This window comes from Convolutriloba macropyga, chromosome 12 (assembly GCF_964194025.1).
Source record: "Convolutriloba macropyga chromosome 12, txConMacr16.3, whole genome shotgun sequence".
Taxonomy (NCBI): domain Eukaryota; kingdom Metazoa; phylum Xenacoelomorpha; order Acoela; family Convolutidae; genus Convolutriloba; species Convolutriloba macropyga.
In genome coordinates, this window is record NC_134479.1 from 51,077,728 (window position 1) to 51,098,668 (window position 20,941).

At 36.2% G+C, this 20,941-nt stretch overlaps 1 protein-coding gene across 1 annotated transcript in view; it reads left to right on the forward strand.

Annotated features, from left to right (window-relative positions):
- LOC142350764 (acetylcholine receptor subunit beta-type unc-29-like) overlaps nt 1–20,941 on the forward strand; it is a 33,441-nt gene that overhangs the window by 2,350 nt on the left and 10,150 nt on the right. The window contains exon 3 of the mRNA XM_075402718.1: nt 4,096–4,296. Coding sequence (XP_075258833.1) covers nt 4,096–4,296 — 201 coding nt within the window. The remainder of the gene's footprint in view (nt 1–4,095; nt 4,297–20,941) is intronic.

Sequence of the window (20,941 nt, forward strand, 5' to 3'; positions counted from 1 at the left end):
ATCAGACGCAAGTCGCTCATGCGCTCGAAAATGCTTTGTGATTTTGAGCGGAAAATAGTCAGGTATGCACTCGATACGATCTAATCAGGACAATTTAAAGCGCACACAGCAGCCGGCGTAGTTATGTAGTGATTCCCAACACGGAATACAACAAAGAAAAGAACAACTCAAAGCGTTTCTTCTCTGTGTTCAAGTCTAGGATCATATATCCTTAAGGAAAAAAGCGATCGAAAAAAATACTGCTACAGGATATAATACAAAACCCTCCAAACCGCAACAACTGGAGAGCTGGAGTTCTGAAAGCGCATTCATTCCAAATTATTCTGATTGTATGAATGTGAGCTAATGCATTACATCCACTTATGGCTTGACGAAGGCTTGTAGACACAGCACCCCTCTTTTCAAAACTTTTGGATATTAAAATTGCGCAAAACGCAAGTTTTTCTTTTTTCATTATTGATTTGGTTCAAAAAGTAGATAAATGAACAAGACTTAACAAAGCTTCCATTTAATTGAGATAAATGTCTCAAGATTTTTGCCATCCACATGTTTTGCTCAATATTTAAAGGATAGATAAAGTTCGAAAGTTTAGATAAATTTATCAACTATAGAACAAAGAACTGAACCATTGTTTCCAGGTGTTTCTACTTCAACACTTTGCAAATTTTTTCAGCTTTGAAAAATAAACCTCTTAGTGACAGGAAAATCGGTACAAAAGTGCCTCTTGAAATTAAGATGAGGTTATAACAATTATAAGCAATAAACGGCAAGACTAAGCCTTCACGACAACAGATAAACATAAAAAATGGTGCTAGTGAAAAATGCTGTAACGTTAATCTTATTTGCAGTAAATCTTGTTTGATGTATAAATTTAGTTCTTAATTTATACTTTAATCCTTGAGATTTAGTTCATGCAGGTTTTCTATATCTTTTCATTTACTTATTTTGTAAACAACAACCCGTTCATGAACAACTGCCGTTCTTTCCCAATTGTCAACTTAGCTAATCATTCTCTTTTGTGTTGCACTTCGTGATAAACAAAATTTATTTCAGTCTTGAAAGTCAAAAATCAAAATAATTTTTTTTTTGACTGGCGAAGTCGACTATCAAATCTTAGGTCTGGCACCCACTCTGCGATACCTCAACTCATTTAGTACATTATTCTTTTTGAGCAAAAGATGACACAGTCGGCAAGCTCTAAATGAACGCTATTTGGAATAGATTCTATTGGAGAAAACCCAACAATGGATCACCAACTCAGAGGAAAAACGTGGAGGTTGCAAATCAAACTTGCACTCTAGGCCAAAGAGAATATCATTCTTGATACATTGCTTGCAGCCACACCTCAAGTCGTTCAGTTGCCTTTGGAATGCTTCTATGAAGAAACAATACAAGGATCCTCCGCTTAATCAGAACACGGACGCAACCCCTGCAATAAACAGCCTAAAAAGAATTGGCAGAGCAGATGTCAACGGATCGTCGCAGTGGGAATTCTAACACAAAATGTAGTCACTGGTGGACAAAAGTGTAGTTTTGTTGCTAACCATCAGTATTGTGATTGAAAGAAGATGGGATTTCAATAGCTACAATCCACACAACTCAGTAGACAACCTCACAACGAAAGATTTTGAAAATAAATATGGGAGAAAAGTTTATTGGCTAATAAGTAAAGTCCTAGTCTTCTTGATTACCAAATATCTGAGAGAAAAAAGTCTAAAGTTTCTATGCTTAAATCGAGGACTTTACCGAGAACTGCGATTTTGAATATAGAGAATCAAATTTCATAAGAGACGTCTCTTTTTTATTTTTATTTTACAAATAACGTGAAAGAGCTATGGAAGATGCGGAATCTACTAAAAAAGACGGTGGAAGTCGCAGAGCATTCGAGGTTGCTGTATGCAAAAAAATTGGACTGATACATCAGAATAAAATCCAGATACAAAACAACACACTGATTGAAGCGATGAGTTTATAAGAAAGTTTCTGCCACTCGGGTGTCAAACCCGGTCTCCAATTGTCCAAATTGTGTTCTTGCATAGTCAAACGGAAACAATGAAAATTGTACATGGACATAAAAAAAATGCAAAAAAGCTGCATCTTTGATCAAAAACTCCAGAGTGAAAAACGCACAAAATTTTGTTCGAGATGAAACAAAAAATAAGCACTTAAATTTTGAACACAGCAGCTCACCTAGAATATGGTAGCAGTACTTGACAATAGTGCAAAAAAAGTTAAACCAGAAAATATGCCAACTGAAAAAAATATCAGTCTCATTTCTCGTTGCCTCTGGTAGTGCCTGCCGCATGCTCAAAAAGTCGTTCACTGTGTCTATCACAAAAGTTCTCAAAAACTTCTCTCCAAGCTTGAAACTTCTCTCCAAGCTTGAAATTCAGCCAGCTTCCAACTGCATTACTTCTCACTTACTTGTTAGTTCAAATATATGGGCAATAAAACCCATAAAATAAGTACCACTTATGCGGTCTCAGACTCAAAAAACTATAAAAATTTCTCGCATTGGAACAAGAATTTATCAATTTAAACCAATTTTTTATTCCTTTACCTCAGTACTCCAACAGGTTTGCTTACCAGTCCTTCATGAGTTCCACTCACCGCACCAACTTTTCACCAAAATTTTATGAGCTCCACCGTTCTCACAACACCAAATTCACAAAAAATTACCAGTCTTTGCCAAACACGAAGTACAAAAATTCTCGAACAATTTTACATGAGCACCTAATATAGCCTTGCCTGCTTTGTAAATCGAGAAAAGTTTTTGTCCTCACAGCATAATTTAGAGACAAAATTTTTCGAATCCCAATAAATGTGCTTCACTAATTCTAACGGGTGGGACGTCCCCCGTGACAAAGCGTGTGCACGGATCGTCACGGGGGATGTCATCCACCCTCCCCACATTGCAGAGCGTGAACATTGCCTTATTACTTGCTTGTAGCATGTGATGCATTATCTTTAGTAACATTTGAGCTTGAGGCACAAGCGATATTACTGATTGCCAGAATTGAGTACATTTACACATTTTGTTTTTTTTCTATTTGAAGGCTGAGAAACATGATTTGTAAAGTTTTGAACAGTTATTGAAAAACAACAGTGTTGAAATGGTATTTATGGCATTTTGTGCCAAAACTGCAAAAACGGTATTATGCAAATGTTTCCAATACTACCCGGGCTGACCGTCCAGAGCATTGCAGTACTGAACCAGTGTAAATCCATAGACTGTATATAGACATTTTTACCCTTGTGCAGATTCTGTTCATGTCAAAATATAGACTGATCAGTCTATTTTTCAGAGTAAAATTGGTATTCTGTTTTTAACCTGATTTTGATCTGTCCATTACAATTTTTATACAATTATCATTGACCCGGGACATCGAGAATACACCTCTAAAGTGACCCGGGACATCGTGAGCACAACTGTTAAGTGACCCGGAAGGTCGAGAATATACCTGCTCTATTTATACAATTATGCGAACGCACCCCGAACGCTCCCCGAACGCACCCCGAACGCACCCCGAACGCACCCTGAACGCTCCCCAGACGGACTCCAAAATATCCAGTATCAGTGAAAGTAGCAGTAGGCACACAGTATATAGTATGTATGTAGCTGTTTTAACTGGCAACGTGTCGTTACAGCAAAATGCATGCATTTTGCGTGCTTTTCTGACATTCTCAGCATGTTTCAACATTTTCGAAATTTTTACACTTAAATTATTCTCAACAGTCTGAATAGCTGTTCTGTTTTTTTTTCTGGGCATAATGACCAACTTTTTTAATGTAAATAAGCATTACTGGTTTTACAAGATAATATTGAGATACTCAGGTTCAGTACTGAAATACTCTGGGTGGTAAGTCCGGGTAGTGTCAGCAAAGTAGTTTGAACACCTGAGTTCTCAGACACCCAATTACGGCCCCAGAATCACACATAGTTGGAAGGAGTTTAAAACGAAACAACTCATAGTACATGATATTTTTTTAAAAAAGACTGAACCAGCAAATCTGAAAAAAGTTCGAAAAAATGGAAAAAAAACTTAAGGTCTCTTATGATTATCTTTACCAATGAAAAACTAAAATTTTTTCCAGCTGTCAGAGGAGCGATTGAGGTGTCAAGGATGTTCAATCAGGAGTTTGTATTAATGCATAGCGGCGGACATGTTCTGCTGCAGACGTCGGAAATCATAGCCAAGATTGCGTGCTCTTTTGACGTACGAAAGTTTCCATTTGATGACCAAATATGCAACTTTGATTTGGAGCCAGCGGAAGTCTATTTTTCATTTGCACTAAGTAAGTATGATATACATATTATGTACAACACTTTTTTTGGTATTTTTAATCGTTTAAGATTTCAACAAACCGTGACCAAGAAGATTGATTTCATCGAATTAATGCGTATCAAATACGATTTACATTATTGCAAAGCAGATTTTGCAACGTGGAAAACCATGTCTAGCAGATTGTGCATGGTGTAAAATGTGATAAGTTCGATTGTTCTTTGTAAAATATATGACAAAAAAATTCTTTATCGAAACAACTGAGAACTATCTCAGATCAGAAAATCAAACAACAAAGTGACTTTCCAATTACGCCAGATAAAAGTGACCTCAGGTCAGAATATAGTTATTTTGAAAGTGGCTGATAGACCGAGCGTGTCCAAAAACATCTCTGATCCAAAAATTCCACATGAAATTTCATATCGTTCCTTATCATACCTGGTTCGATTTTCTGTGCGATCCGGTTCGATACTCTTTCCAGCCATATCTGTGCTTGAAATAAGTTTTCAACAGCACAAGAAAGCAAAGATGATATTTTGAAATTATCAGCGCACTGAAAGGAATGATTTTAAGCATCAAATTTTTAAGCATCAAATCATTTAAAAGACTTATTTATTTGATGGTTTACTGCGTGTACACTAAGAATAATAGTTCGTAATAGATTTTTTAAAGTTACATTTCTCCATCATACTTTTTGCCTTTTCTGCGTTCCTTTAACAATGCAGTCGTATTAAGCCAGCATATACAGAAGCAGCAACGTTGTTATAGTTTCATATTATTCCCAGGTTGAGGTGCCATCCGGAAGTGACATCTGATCAGACCACGTCCAACGCATACGGTGTGTTCCCAGACCAAAATTACAGGGTCTGGGATTTGGCTCCAGCGCACAATAGTGTGATCAGAGGTCACTTCGGTCTGGGGATGGTATGATCAGAGGTCACTTCGGTCTGGGGATGGTATGATCAGAGGTCACTTGGGTCTGGGGATGGTATGATCAGAGGTCACTTGGGTCTGGGGATGGTATGATCAGAGGTCACTTTGGTCTGGGGATGGTATGATCAGAAGTCACTTCAGGATGAGAATGGTCTGATCAGAGGTCACTTGGGTCTGGGGATGGTATGATCAGAAGTCACTTCAGGATGGGAATGGTCTGATCAAAGGCGGATTCAAGCGCACATTAGTGTGATCAGAGACCATTTCGAGCGGAATTTTTTTTGATTTTTTGTTTTTTTTACAGAGAGATGTCGGCTCTGTCAAGAGGCAACAAAAAGCAGCATTCTGATCACAGACAGATCTAGAGTCTGATGTCTTTGATCAGAACCAAAGGGGTCCAACCGATTGAACATGTCAGTCCCCTTACGAGGAAACTTTGTTTAACTGTAGAATACGATGTTTTATTTGAAAGACTGTCCAAATTTATCCATTGAGTTGGAAATATGCACTAATGTATACTAAAAAATTTTTTTCTTAGCAGTTGGGTTATCTTTTCTTTAGCAATAATACTTTTAGAATGGTCTTTTTTTAGATGAATATAATAATGCAAACATCATTTTGTATGAAATGAATATATTATAACAAAGTTCGTGCGGTGAAGTGATTTTGAGCGCACAATAGTCTGATCAGGAGTAACTTTTGAGCGCACAATAGTCTGATCAGAGGTGATTTTGAGCGCACAATCGTCTGGACAATGGTCTGGGTTTGAACTGGGCTATGGTCGCACAATCGTCTGGACAATGGTCTGATTATGGTCTGATCAGAGGTCCTTTCCGTCTGGGAAGGTCTGATCAGAGAAAGTTTTGAGCGCACTTAGAGCGCACACGGTGTTTCGAGCGCACTATATTCTGATCAGAGGATACTTTGGTCTGGGAGGGTCTGATCAGAGGTAACTTTTGTCTGGCACGGTCTGATCAGGGGTCTCTTCCGGATGGCACCTCAACCTGGGTTATCTTTGTTTAATTGTTGACACTGCTTATTGTGATATATCGGAAGTTGAGAACTTAGGATTTTAAATTGAAACTTCCATATTTAAAGAAAGCTTTCATACCTGATGCTGATGAAGTGATTTTATTGAACAATGGTTACTAGTTGGAACCGAATTGCTCTATCCTTCTTTCACTTTTTAGAGAAGGCTTTTAGAGAAGAATTTTTTGTACTGACAGAGAGAAGTAGCAAGTTTTCTTTCAAGTTTACCGCTTTGACAAAAATCTAGGCACCGATCAGACTATAAACAGACAAGGGAAAGGTAAAAATGTTTAAAAAAAATCGGATATGTCATGTCACCAACATCTCGAGAAATAGAAGTCTTTTGAGAAGAGTTTTTTTTACTAACAGTCTTTCAAAATTTCTGACAATTCGACCATTTTGACCGACTCAAGGCTCAAATAACACTGCATTCGGATGGTAAAAACTAGGTAAGTACGCAAAACTCAGAAAAAGCAGGAGTATATTTATCACCTACATCTCGAGAAATAGAAGTTTTTTAGAGAAGCCTTTTTTTACAAACAAAGTTTCGATTCTGACAAGTTTACGGTTTTGACCGTCTAAAGGCTCAAATCAGACTGAAATAAGATGATAGAAACTAGGTAAGTGCGCAAAACTCAAAAAAGAAATAGGCGTGTTTTAGAGAAGTGTCTATTTTTCTGTCAAGTTTACACTTATGACCAAACCTAAGCTCAAATCAGACTTCAAACAGACCTAGACTAGGGAACGATTAAAAGCTCAAAAAAACGGACGTCACCTATATCAACAACATCGAGAATAACAAGCCTTTTAGAGAAGATCTTTTTTCACTAAAAGAGACAAGTTTCAGTTCTTTGAGCAAGTTTTCCGTTTTGACCAAATATCGGCTAAATACTTATATTGTGACCAATTCTTTTGCAGATTCACAATTGATCGGTCTAGTATGTTTGCGTTTTTGAACAAAAATTAGTAAGAAAGCAATTTTTGCATAACCAAAATCTCGAGAAATAGAGGGCTTTCAGAGAAGATTTTTTCCTACTAACAGAAGTTTCAATTTTTCTGGCCAGTCTACAATTTTTACCAAATTTTGACCATATCTAGGCTTATAGGCATAGAACACTTTTAGAGAAAATTTTTTTACTAACAAGAAGAAATTTATTTTTTTTCTGTTAATTATTTTGGCAAATTCTATGCTAAAATCAGATTGGATAAATGTGATACAAACTACGGTATTGCCAAAAACTTAACAGACATATGTTATATCTCTAATATCTCGAAGAAAAAGACTTTCAGAGAAGACTTGTTTACTAACAAATTGAAAACTCAATTTTTTTGGCAAGTTTACAGTTTTGACCGGAAAATATATGCAGATATCTCACTGGTAAGATGGTACAAACTAGTGATCTACTAAAAACTTACAATTTACAGACATATATTATCACCTATAACTCGAAAAAAAAAAGAAAACATTAAGAGAAGTTTTTCTGTACTAAGAACGTAAACTTTTTTAAAAGTTCACTGTTTTGTCCAAAACTGGGCTCAAATGGGGCTGCATACAGTTGGTACAAAACAGAGGTAACTACTAAAAACCCAAAATAAACAAAAATATAATATATCACCTGTGTCTCAAAAAATAGAAGAACTTTTACTAACAGGGAGAAATTTATCCGTTTTATCGTATTGGCCGAAAAAGAAACAACGCAACGCTTACAACCCAAAAAGCATGAGGTACACGCAAAGCCCACGGTAGGACTATCCGGCGTTGCATGGGTCAGGTAGGGGAGAGCACCTCATGTGGCCAGAAGCCCTCGCCTTAAAGTCATATTATAAAATAGTAATGATAATTATAAATAATAACTTCGAATCAGCTCAGTAGTAGCGAAGAAAACTGACTCAGACTCTAAACACAATGGGCATCTGGCATACAAAGTTTGGTTGGATTGAAATAAATATTGGACGCGATGAGAGACAACTAATTTTAAAATACGACATTCGAAAAAATTACTAAAATTGCGTATGAAAAACTCTTTGACAGCTTGCCTAGAAAATTTTATTAGGCAAGCTGTACTGAAAAAGCTTGGCGTTTTAGATTCCCATAGGGAGTCTCTGTCTATGAGCTTGGCTTGATTTGAGTAACCGATTGTTCCGATTGAAAACCACTTTTTCAAAAAAGGACAGTGGCGAAATTGTCCTAAAAACCGTATGAACTTCTAACTTATTTCCTAGGCTAGCTAAAAAAAAATCTTGGATTTTGATAATATCTATGCATAGGTAGTCTCCGAATAAGAACTTGGTCCGATTGAAAATTACTTAGGACAATAGCGCCTCGTACGGCAAATGGTAACTTCCCCCACAAACCAAAAATACTACTAAAAGTCAGATTCTGACCAATTCTGTTGCAGATTCACAAATGCGTGGCCTGGCAAAATTTTCCTTGGCTCCAAAAAGCGACGAAAAGCAAAAATTAGCGATTACATTGAGGTTTTAAATTTTAGCGTCTTATACGGGAAAAAGTGATAGAACTCATAATCTGACTTTTCTGATAGAATCCAACTTTTCTGATAGAACTCATAATCTTTTCTTAATCCAACTTTTCTGATAGAACTCATAATCTGACTAAATATTTTGCAGATTCACAACTCATTTGCGTTCTGCTCAAAATTTTATATGCTTGCGTTCTGCTTAAAAAAGTTACAAAAAATTAATCTTTTAGAAAACCGCTGAGTTTTTTCATTTTAACATCCTGTATAGAAATATGTAATTTCCGCCGGAAATTCAACGTTTCTTATAAAACTCGTATTCTGATCAACAAAATATCAGATTCACAATTGATTGGACTGATATATTTGCGTTTTGCACCGAAAAGTAGCACAAAAAGAAGTTTTTTACGAAACCACTGATTCCTTACATTTTAGCGTCTCATACCGAAATATGTAATTTCCACCATAAATTCCACTTTTACTTTCAAATACATATTCTCGCCAATCCTTTTGCAGAATCACAATTGACACAGGGACTTTCCATACAAAGTTTGCTTTAATTTGGACAACTTAATGACCCAATCAAAAATCCTATATTTAAAAATTAGTTATTCGAAACAATCGCAAAATTCCGTATGAAAACCGAACTTTTCACAGGCAAGCTATGGCAAAAGTTCTGTTTATGCCACACTCTATTTACACAGGGGATAGCCAAAGCCAAGTTTGGTTTAAAATGAAAAGATCTATAACCCAATCAAAAGTAGTATAATTCAAAAATATTTATTTGAAGTAATCGCAAGTTTCCGTATGAAACCGCTACTTTTTTCATAAGAAATCTATAGCAAAAGTCTTTTACTCTACAATTTAAGTACACAGATTCGCTAAAAAATTGGGACGCTTCCATGCTCGTTTACAAATTTACAAAATATATACGTTTTTTCCCAGATGTCATTAGGTCGTTAGAAAGCACGTATAATGATCTCTTCTAATGTGCAACTCAATGGGCAAAACAATTCCTCTGCGCCGAGATATTAACGAACAATTTTATTTTTGGTTCAAAATGTTCAAAAAAGCACTAGGCGACATGGCATGGTACCCAAATTGCCAACTATAACTAAACCAATAACCAAACCTGCATGGCATCATTAGTGGCATACACACACTGCACTGCTACTACGGGACCAAAACTACTGTCCCAGTTGGTTAATTTTAAACACTTTCTCAATTGAGTTATCACAACAAATTCCAGTAAAAACAGGGTTTGGGGTCATTTGCAGAGTGAAAATCCCACCGAATCTCGGAAAAACTTTAACAAAATATACATAGAGAGCTTCCCCATTAGAAATGGAATATAACGCATCTAAACTGCAGTAAAAATTGACAAAAACCAAGAATTCACAAAATGACCGTATGTGTTGTGGCCAATTTCTCGAACACGACTGAAAGAAAAAAACTCCTACTACAGAAAATAATGCAACAAACAGGTCGAGTTGGAGAAATTTCACCGTTTTTTTTGTTTTGGCCGAAAAAATAACCGCGCAACTTTTGCATCCCCAAGCAAGAAGTGCATGCAAAGCCATCGAGGGGACTATCCGGCGTCTCATGGGACAGGAAGGGGAAAGCACCCCATGGTCAAGACCTTACCTCAGAGTTATATTATATAATACTAATGATAAAAATAAAAAATATCTTGAATAAGCTCAGGAGTAGTGAAAAAGTCTAATACAGACTCTATACACACTCCCATACAACGTTTAGTTGGATTGGAATAACTCCTTGACCTACTTTTAGAAAAAGATATTCACAAAATGTCTAAAATTGCGTATAAAAGAGTCTTTGATAGCCTGCCTAGAAAGTTTTTTCATAAACGAGCTGTATTAAAAAGTCTCGGCGTTTTGGAATCCCGTAGGAAATCTCTGACTATGAGTTTGGCCTCATTTGAAGAACTGCATAGTCCGATTGAAAACCACTTTTTCAATAAAAGGACAATAGCGAAATTGTTCTAAATACCGTATGAGCTCCTACTTTTTTTTCCTAGGCTAGCTACACTAAAAAAATCTTGGCGTTTGAGAAAAACTATACATTGGTAATCTCTGATTTTGAGTTTCGGTTGATTTGAATAACACCGTGGTCCGACTGAAAACCACTTAGGACAATAGCGTCTCGTGCGGAAAATGGTAATTTCTACCGCAAAACCTATATTTTTTTCTAAAAGTCAAATTCTGACAAATTGTTTTGCAGATTCACAATTGCGTGACCTACCAAAACTTTCTTGGGCACTAAAAAACGACAAAAAATAAACGTTAACAATTATTCTGAGGTTTTAATTTAGCGTCTTATACGGAAAATAAGTATTTTCCACCACAAATCCAACTTTTCTTCTAAACCTCACAATCTGTCCATGCTTTTTGCAGACTAACAAATCATTTGATTAAAATATTTGGGTTTTGCGCAAAAAAAGTTACAATAAATCAAACTTTTATGAAACAACTGAGACTTTTCATATTAACATGCTGTACGGAAATATGTAATTTCCAAAGGAAATTGAACTATTCGTCTAAATTTCATAATCTGAAAAAAAATTGCAGATTCACAATTGATTGGACTGAAATGTTTGCGTTTTGCACAAAAAAATTGCACAAAAGCAGTCTTTTACGAGACCAATGAGACTTTGCCTTTTAGCATCCCGTACGGAAATATGCTTTTTCTACCATAAATTCAACTTTTCTTTTCAAACACATATTCTCGCCAATCCCTTTGCAGAATTACAACTGACACAGGGATACCCCAAACCAAGTTTGCTTTAAATTGGGCAACTTAATGACCTAATCAAAAATTAGTTTAAAAATTAGTTACTCAAAATAATCGCAAAGTTCCGTAAGAAACCTAATTTTTTCACAAGCAAGCTTTAGATAAAACTCTGTTTTTTCTACACTCCATGTACACAGGGGAGAATCCATACGAAATTTGGTTTAATTTGGACTACTCTACTAACCAATCAAAGGCAGTGTATTACAAAGTTTTTTATTCGAAATAATCGCAAATTTCCGTAAAAAAACCTAACCTTTTTCATAGACAATCTCTAGGCAAAAAAGTTTGTAGTTCTACAAATTATGTACTCAGGGGATACTCCATATAAATTTTCGTTTAATTTGAACAGATCTATGAACCAATCGAAAATATTATATTTCAAAATTCCTTATTCGAAAAATTGCCAAAAATGCGTACGAAAAACTAACTTTTTTCCTAGGCAAGCTATAGCAAAAAAACCTTTTTTGTGCACTCTACAATCAAGTTGGGCATCTCTCATGCCAAGCTTGGATAGATTTGGTTGGATTTCAGAATGGTTCAAGAGGTATATGAGGTTAGGAACGCTAAAAATGAACAAATTAAGGTTTGCTCGAAGGCTAATTTTCTAAACTTCGTGATGACAAGACTATTTGATATGTATATCATCAAAATGATCTTGAAATGAGCTGTAAGGATCATTGAACCAAATGAATTTATTCCCTTTCTACACAGAGTTATAAGCAAAAACCAAACAGATGTGCTAAAAAATGGGACGCTTCCGCTGGTCGTAGACAACTTACAAATAGTATCCGTTTTTCCAAGATTTCATTATGTCGTTTGAAAGCACGTATAAGTAGCACTCTTAATTTGCAACTCAATGGGCAAAACAATTCCTATAAGTCGAGATATTAACGAACAATTTTTGGTTCAAAATGTTCAAAAAAGGCACTTGGCGACATGGCATGGGACCCAAATTGCCAACTATAACTAAACCAATAACCAAACTTGCATGGCATCATTAGTGGCATACACAAACTACATTGCTACTATGGGACCCTAACTACTGTCTCAATTCGTTAATTTTAACCGCTTTCCCAAGTGAGTTATCACATCACACTCCTGCAAAAAAGGTGTTGGGGGTTCATTTGCAGAGTGAAAAAACATAAACAAACTGTATATAAAGAACTTTCCCGTTAAAAATGGAGTTTAACGCAATTAATCTGCACTCAAAATCGACAATTTTTAACAATTCACAAATAAACGCGAAAATTAACAATCACTAAAATGTCAAAATGGCCGTATGTGTCGTGGCCGATTTCTCAAACTCGGCTGAAAGAAAAAAATGCCACCTAGAAAAAAATATTTTACGGCTCAAATTGAGTTCAATGCAACATGAAATGGGCAATCTAACACGCTATAACCTACGGGCTGGACAAAAAAATGACTTAAATCTGTCACCCCCGAATTAGGCATAAATGGGTCAAATTCGATTTTCGACGCACACGAACCCAGATATGTACAGTAAATTACGTATTTTGGGGTATCGATTCTTGTGTGACCCAACATTACAAAAAATAAATGAAAACTGTCCCTGAATAACTTTTTTACCTGCAAGGTTTAGAAGAGTACTCAAGAGGGCAAAAAAATGAAATTTTTTATTAACAAAATGAGACAAAATCCGCCAAATCATCAAAACTGGGTATAAACCGCAACACGAACGTGATTCTGGACACAAATCAAGTCCTCATCTTAGCTGGAGTGTCAGAATTTTATACCGTGATGCGGGAAAACTTCCCTCCTCACCATAGAGGACGAAAGTTTTGTGCGTTTTCATAAAAATAAAAAAAAGATTTTCATGACATCAGGAAAGAATGTTGAATTACATAAAATATTATTTCAAGCACTTTCTTGAAGCCAAACTTAGCCCAAATAACACAATGTGCAGATAAAAATAACGCCCAGTACAAGAGACTAACATATCAACTTTATAACGCTTAACAGATGAATTTTTTGGTCAAACTTGCTTCTATAAAAAATTTTGACGGAGCCGATTTGATAAATGAATCATCTCCTTGAGGCAGGATGGCTTCACTGTCATCTAAAGGCCGTTAGAGCCGTTGAAACTTGGAAATTAGTTTTGGAGAAATCATCAAACTCATGAGTCTTTCCAAAAAATATGCTCTGAATAACCACAACCAAATTCTCAAAAAGCGAATCTAATCAAGATGGCCACCTTTTTAAAGTTATGCGTCACTGGATTCAATCAAAGGTTGTATTAAGCTACGTTCAGACAAATTTAGGAGACAGGCAAATGTGGTCCACTTAAGTTCAATGCATTTTTCTTACAAAAGCTTCTAAAATTTCTCTTCCGGAAAATAAAAAGAAAAAGCCCTCCAAACTGTAAAAATATAGAACTAGACAAAACAAAAAGACCGAAGAAGTGTGAGATAAACAGGTTCAGCACACTAAAATCCTACTTCGTCTGTTATCTGTCACAGAAGTATTAGAGAAGCAAACAATTTTTAAGACTCTGAAATGATTGTACAAAAAAATACCAACGTAAAATCTCGAGAAACAAAACGTAAAGCATCGTAATTCATAGTTGTTCTCCCTAAATGTTTGAGGCCAGTAGAGGCTGTAGGAAACGGTATGTTTTCTGGAATAAGGTGGGAAACATTCAACAGCTTTTGAAGTAAGGTCGAAACATTTATCATTGCTGAGTAATTTATACTAAAAGAGAGGTGTCGGGGTGAACAAAAATAATCACAAAAGTAATGCAAAAAAAGGAAAAATCGAGTGCTTGGATAACTTGTAAAAAGTCTGTAACTGAGATAAATGGCAAAGAACAATCGAGCCGAACTTATGTTGTGCTGAGTTAAAAGTTTTTTTGTAATGTATGTCCTACAATACAGCACATGTAAATAACAAGATCTCAATAAACTCTGATTTAGGGTTTTGTTAGGCAACCTGCTGGCTAATCAGAGTTGTCAACTTGAAATTGTTTTAATTTAAGCGCTAATTAATGTTTTTTAGACTGGAGACCATTCCAATTTCAGGAATTTCATAAACTGCATGATTTCTCACAAGAGCAAACGAGGAACATATCCATAAAAAGAGAAAATGAGCGTATTTTGGAAACATTTTGATCAATGAAAGCTTGTTTTTAAAAAGTTTCAAAAGAAAAGAACTGGATTTTTCTTTGGCGTGAAAAAAAATTACAAGTGATAGTCTCAAACAACAATCCTTCTACTGAATGTAACATAGGTCATCGTGTGTACCAAAAAATTTATGTATCCTTCTCACTCTGTATTAATTTCTAGGAACTAAATTTTCTGAAGTCTTTGAAAAATGATAAGAAGTGTCTTTGGAAGTGTCAGCCTGGCAAAAAATCGCATCTATTTTACCTCGTCTAAGTTAGCAAAAAACCCAATTTGTACTAAAACTACCGTAAAAACTATGATATTTTAACAATGTTCCCATAGCATCATAACCGCGAGGGCGTGATTTGTGTTTCGACAATTAAAAATAATTTCATGAAGTCACAAAAAAACCAAAACGTTTTTGCAGTATTCCGAAACTATTGATTCAAACGGCTTGAAAACCCAACCAACACCTAAACAACACAGTTTACAAACAATAGGACTCTCAGTACAAGAAAACAAACAGAACCATGAGTTAATGCTTAAAAAGTAAATTTTTGGTCAACTTTGCTTCCGAAAAACATTTAGCGGAGTTGATTTGATAGATCGACTGCTTCAGGCAGAAAAGGTTCATCGTCAATTAAATGCAGTTAGAACTATTTGAACTTCTACAGCAGTTTTGAGTTGTGAACAAAACATAAAACTCACGAGAGGTACCAGCAAGTATGTTCTGAATAAAGACCAGCAATTTCTCAATTAATTGCGTTTGTGCGTGTGTTTGTGTGTGCGTGTGTGTATGTGTTTGTGTGTACTTCGCTCTCAGATTTTCCATGGGATCACCGTTTGTTTTTTGGGACTTTTTTGCGTTGAGGTTACCTAGCTTTCTGTTTTACACTGTAATATATAAGCGTTCTATCTAGTGCTGATCACAAATTCGGGGTATAGTAACGAAATCTGGATTCTTAGTTGTTCAAACGAAAATTTTTTTATTGCTGGAGCAAAAGTCTATAATACTTTCATATGGAGCATGTATTTTTCATGCGTCGAGCAGACTTCTTTCAGTAGTTTTTTTTTTGTTTTCTGACTTGGTCTTTTCATAGGCCTTTCGATAATGGTCTTTTTTGGGTCGCGCAAAAGTCTTTCCATAAATATTTTTTTTGCAAATATGACAAAGATTATATTTTATTTTCCCTTGCCGCTGCACAAAGGTAAGCAGCAAAGGAAGAAAACTAAATGTGATTGCAAAACTTCAACCCCATTAATGCACTGTTGATAAACTGCCAAAAGCCATAAGATTTTTGGCATTTATCAAGAACAAAGCAGTTATCGAATCTGGATTGTATATCTACATTACTCGATTGAACGAAACTAAGTTTAGCCTAATTTTAATTCCATTTTTCCCAATAACAATGGAGAAAAAAGCGCTGTTTTTTTTTTATTTGCCTTCCAATAATGTGAATTATTGTTTTTTTTTTAAACGCAAGCGGATTTTTTATACACTACTTATAATGGATCGGCACAATTTTTTGTAATCCGCTATTTTGAGGAAAAAGGACCCACGAAAAAATTTTTTTTACTTATGATTTGACTTTGGCTCGACTCAGTTTTCTCCTTGATAGTTTTGGCCGAGGAAAAGTCCAGTGCCCAATTCTGGTCGAGCAAAGCACCAGCTTTACTTTTTGGAGCGATCAAATGTCCAGAGTGCACAGTTTGAGCCCAGCAAATATCCAAAGTAAGTATTTGGCTGTAGCAAAACTTTTTCATGCCTATTTCGGGTCCAGAATGGTCTATTTGTAGGCCTTTTTTCATAGGCTGAGTTTTAGACAATGGGTAAAGTACTGTGGTGGTGATGGTTGTTGGAGGAGGTGATTTTTCGTTCTAAATACTTGAAGAATTGCTTGCCTCTGTTTTTGACTGATTTCATTAAGCTTCACGGCGTTTAATGCAGTTAAAAATATTCTTAACTTGTGATGTTCTGATGTTAATTAGTGAAAAAATTTGTTAAAATGAAAATGCGGTAAAAAGCATTCACAAGATAAGTGGTTCAAGCTTCATAGAATTCTATACTTTATATTTGCGCAATGTGTACAGTAGCTGGTTCTTCAATCTAGAATACTACTTTTAGAATGCTCACTTTTCAGCGCTATAGTTACCGCCTATCTCACGTATTCTTTTAATTTTCCTTCCCTGTCAAGTACAGTTATATGCCCGTTAAGAAGATGCGGTTTCGGGTTGAGGTGTCAAGACCAAAGTGACCTCTGATCAGACAATCTCCGAGCGCAAAGATTGCATGGTTTGGATAAGGCTTCGAGCGCAACTTAGTCTGAACAGTGGTCGAGACCTTGTCTGATCAGAGATCACTTTGATCTGGGGCGGTCAGATCCGAGGCGCAAACTAGTCTGATCAGCAAAAATTTCGAGCGCAAAAAGGTCTGATCAGATAAAAATTTGAGCACAATTTTTCTTTCAATTTTTTTTTCATATTTTATTGACAGATTAACAGTTGGCGCTGATCAGAACAATAGTGTCCACCTGTAAGCATTTGTCGATCACCATCCAAATTGCATTTTAATTACTGTAAATCGAGACTTTAGTTATGCAAAGCTGTCTGATTTAAACTACTGATTCAAAAGCATGAATTAGCGGCATATTGAAAAAAAATATGTATTTTTTGATAATTCGATTTAGTTTTCATAAGCAATTATCTTAGAATTGGCTTTTGCATAGTTGAATATATCATTGAAAACATAATAATTTTTAAAAAATAATATATTTTTACCGTTATTAAGAGATTTGTTCATGTTTAAAACCCTTCTGTGATCGGACTATTTTGAAAGTCAGATAGCGAAATTTAGACTGATCAGAGGCGATATCCAGCGCACTTTATTCTCACCAGAGGCCATTTCGAGCGCACTTTAGTCTTAAAAGAGGCAGATTCGAGAGTACACTAGTTTTATCAGGAATAATTTTTGCGCACACGATAATCTGGTCAGAGGTGGCTTTCGACTGCATCTCAAGCGCACAAGGGGTTCCGAGTGCACGACGTCCTGATCAGAGTTTAATTCCGTCAGGTCCAGTGTGATCAGAAGTCACTTTTGCCCAGGACGCTTTGATCACAGCCGATTTCAGTCTGAAACTCAACTTGGGGTCCCATGTCGAGGTGGCCAGACCGAATTGATCTCTGATCAGACCATCTTCGAGCGCACACATGTTCCCGGTGCGCTCGAATTACATGGTCTGGAAAAGGCTTCGAGCGCACTTTTGTCTGGACAATGGTCTGGAACTTGCCTGATTAGAGGTCACTTTGGTCTGGGATGGTCTGATCAGAGGTAGTTTCAAGCGCACACTAGTCCAGGAGACCAAGTCGAGCGAATTTTTTTCGAGTTTTTTGTTTTTTTACTGAAATTTGTTGTCTCTGGTAAGAGTTAACAATAAAGCAACATTCTGATCAGCACTCCATCTGAAAATCTGATGGGGTTGATCAGAACCAAGGGGTCTAGCTGATAGCAACTGCCGATCCCCTCAAGAAAAAATTTTGGATCAATTCATCACACAAAGGAAATTGATGTACAACCATCAACAATCAAGTTTATTACAGCAGCAATTTGAAGAGTTTTTGAGTTTGAGTTTGAATTTGGGATATTGGTTCTAAACTGTACACTGTTACTGGGGTACGAAGCCATTATAAACACCTGGAGGGTTTTTACAGGCTTTTTCTGATTGCGGTTACTTGTCGTTGATTACTTCTGGCTAGCCGTGTTTGCAGTTGTTATTGAACATTGTTGGGCATAAAGTTAAGTTTTGTCAGGGATAGGGACGAAAGAAAGAATAAGTAGGTAAAAGAGGAAAAAAAGAGATTGAAATAAACTAAAAGTAGAAGAAGGGCTGAGAATTTATCAGCTTTGTTTGTGTGCTCGAGAAAGCTGCGGCGCGTTTGGGGATCGAACTCCCACTGTGTTTTTCATTTAGTATACTTATGAGTTGCGCCAATATACACACGTCTCTGCTTGAGAATTGTTTTTATTCAGTTATCGTGGCTGATGAGTTTCTCTCGATTTTTGAATTGAATTCTTTATACATAATTGAGATACTTTAGAATCATTGGTCCAAAGTTTGCCGGTTTAAAATTGTATCGTATGTTTTATAAATGCTGAGCATTTAGGCTTGAGGGAATTAACAAAATGTCTGTACGCGCTACTCCCTAGAGTCCTCCGCCAGAGGAGAAGTTTCCTCAAGGCATGGTTCGGGTGATTCCTCTCGAAAACTTCGGCGACGGAGCCAGGGATTACCTGCAGACTGCCCGAGAGAAGCTTCCTCTGTTTGAGGGGCTGTTACCGGATAAATTGTCGGAGGCTTATAGAGCTCGGAAGCAACAGGACACAATTTTAAAGCCTAGGAAACGGCGGGCAACTTCTGATTCTGATTCAAATGGATCGAAGAAGCTTCCTGACCCTAGATTAGATCCTGTTTTGACTCGAAGGTTCCTTTGGGTCTTAGCCGGTGATCACTGATTTTTAAATCAGTAAATAGGAAGAAACGGTTGTAATGTCAGTAAGCCTAATCAATCAGAAAGGCTAATATGCTTTTGCAGTTGTTCTTTGGACATTGCCTTTTATTTTCTATAAGCCGTAAAATTGCTTCAATTTTGTTCTTTCGTGTGCGTTTGATGTATTCTTTCGCCAAACGTATCTCAATGTTTCTTATAGTAGGTGAGTTCGATTCTTCATGTAACTTTTGCACGCTGTACCATCGAGGTTTCCTTAAACATATTCTCAGTGCTCTGTTTTGCGCTTTTTGCATGATTGATATGACCGTTTGCGATTGGTTTAGCCAGCAAGCGTTTGCATATAGAAATAGGGGCCGGATCCAGGACTTGTACAGCAGAAGTAAACTCTCCTGCTCAACATTGAGGTTGCTCAGACGCTGCAGTTGGAAGATTCGCTTGTTTGCTCTGTCTGTGATGTCTTTACAATGTTCATTCCAGTTTAGTTGCGGCGTCATGGTTATTCCTAAGAACTTTATGGTTTTCGCTTCCTCAATTTGTTTTCCGTTGATGTTTAAACTGAGACTTGTTTGTCTTTTCGAAGCGTTTTTGAATAGCATGTACTTTGTTTTTTGCACGTTTTAGTTGCCTCCTTATCTTTTTCTTTGGGTTGATTAATTTTTTTTATCTCTGGACTAATTTGTAGATTCGTTTTATTTACGTAGGACTGATCAATTGATTAATGAATAAACTTGATTTTTTTATGGCTCGTTTCATTCAGATTGTCTTTGTTTGGACAATTTGGTGGGTACAAGCAGGAATTTTTGTAATTGACTTTCGCATGTTTTCTGAACTTCTTGAAATCGACTTTTGCTTTTAAATCGAATTCCAATTGAAGTTTCAGTTTTAATGAGGTAAGTGTCGCTGAGTGGTCGCTTCAAATACTTGAAAATTGTCAAAATGTTCAAGGACTGAAAGACTACAGAATTGTAAATCAAGCATGCTCTGGCTCTTATGTTGATTAGATTGATACGTTGGATAACCGTTGTTCAGTAGTTTGAAGTTTCCTTCATCAATTGTTTCCAGCAATTTTTCGCCGTTTTCGGTGTTGTATGTACAATTGAGCTCTTGATGAGGAGAATTGAAATCTCCACATATGAATACGTTCTGCGGATTGTTGTCAAATATTTCAGTAGTATTTAGGTATTGATTGGGTGAATTGTAAATATTGATTATCCATAAGTTTCCAATGATTGGCGTTTCCAAGTTTACATCGATTAATTCTAATGCTTGTCCGTTACTGTTTTTTCTTGATATGATTGGTCTGAACTCTTTAACTTTTATGCCCTTTTTTGCAATGATAACAGCCCATGAAACTTGCTTGCTTTTGCTTCTGTTACAATGAAATATTTCTCATGTACGAATTTTTTTTGCCATTTCTTGACTTCATTTAAACAGGCAATGTCGATGTTTTCTTTCGTCAGAAACAAGAACAACTCATGAATTTCGTTTTCTAAGCCACGACAGTTCCCATGTAAAATTTTAATGTGGTCCATTTTGAAGAATTTTTTGGCTGTTAGACTGAATCATGTTTGTGTTAACAGTTTGAATTAGAATTGCCTTCTTGATGTTATCGTGAATTTCTTATCCATCTATTCTTTCGTTAGCACTCTGGAGGCACTGTTGCTAACGACGCTGATAATATCGCTATATGACATCGTATTGAGACTGTTTCTTATTTTACTCAGAACTTCAGCTACTAGAACAGTAATTTTTGTAGTGGTTAATGACTGAGTGTTCTGAGTAT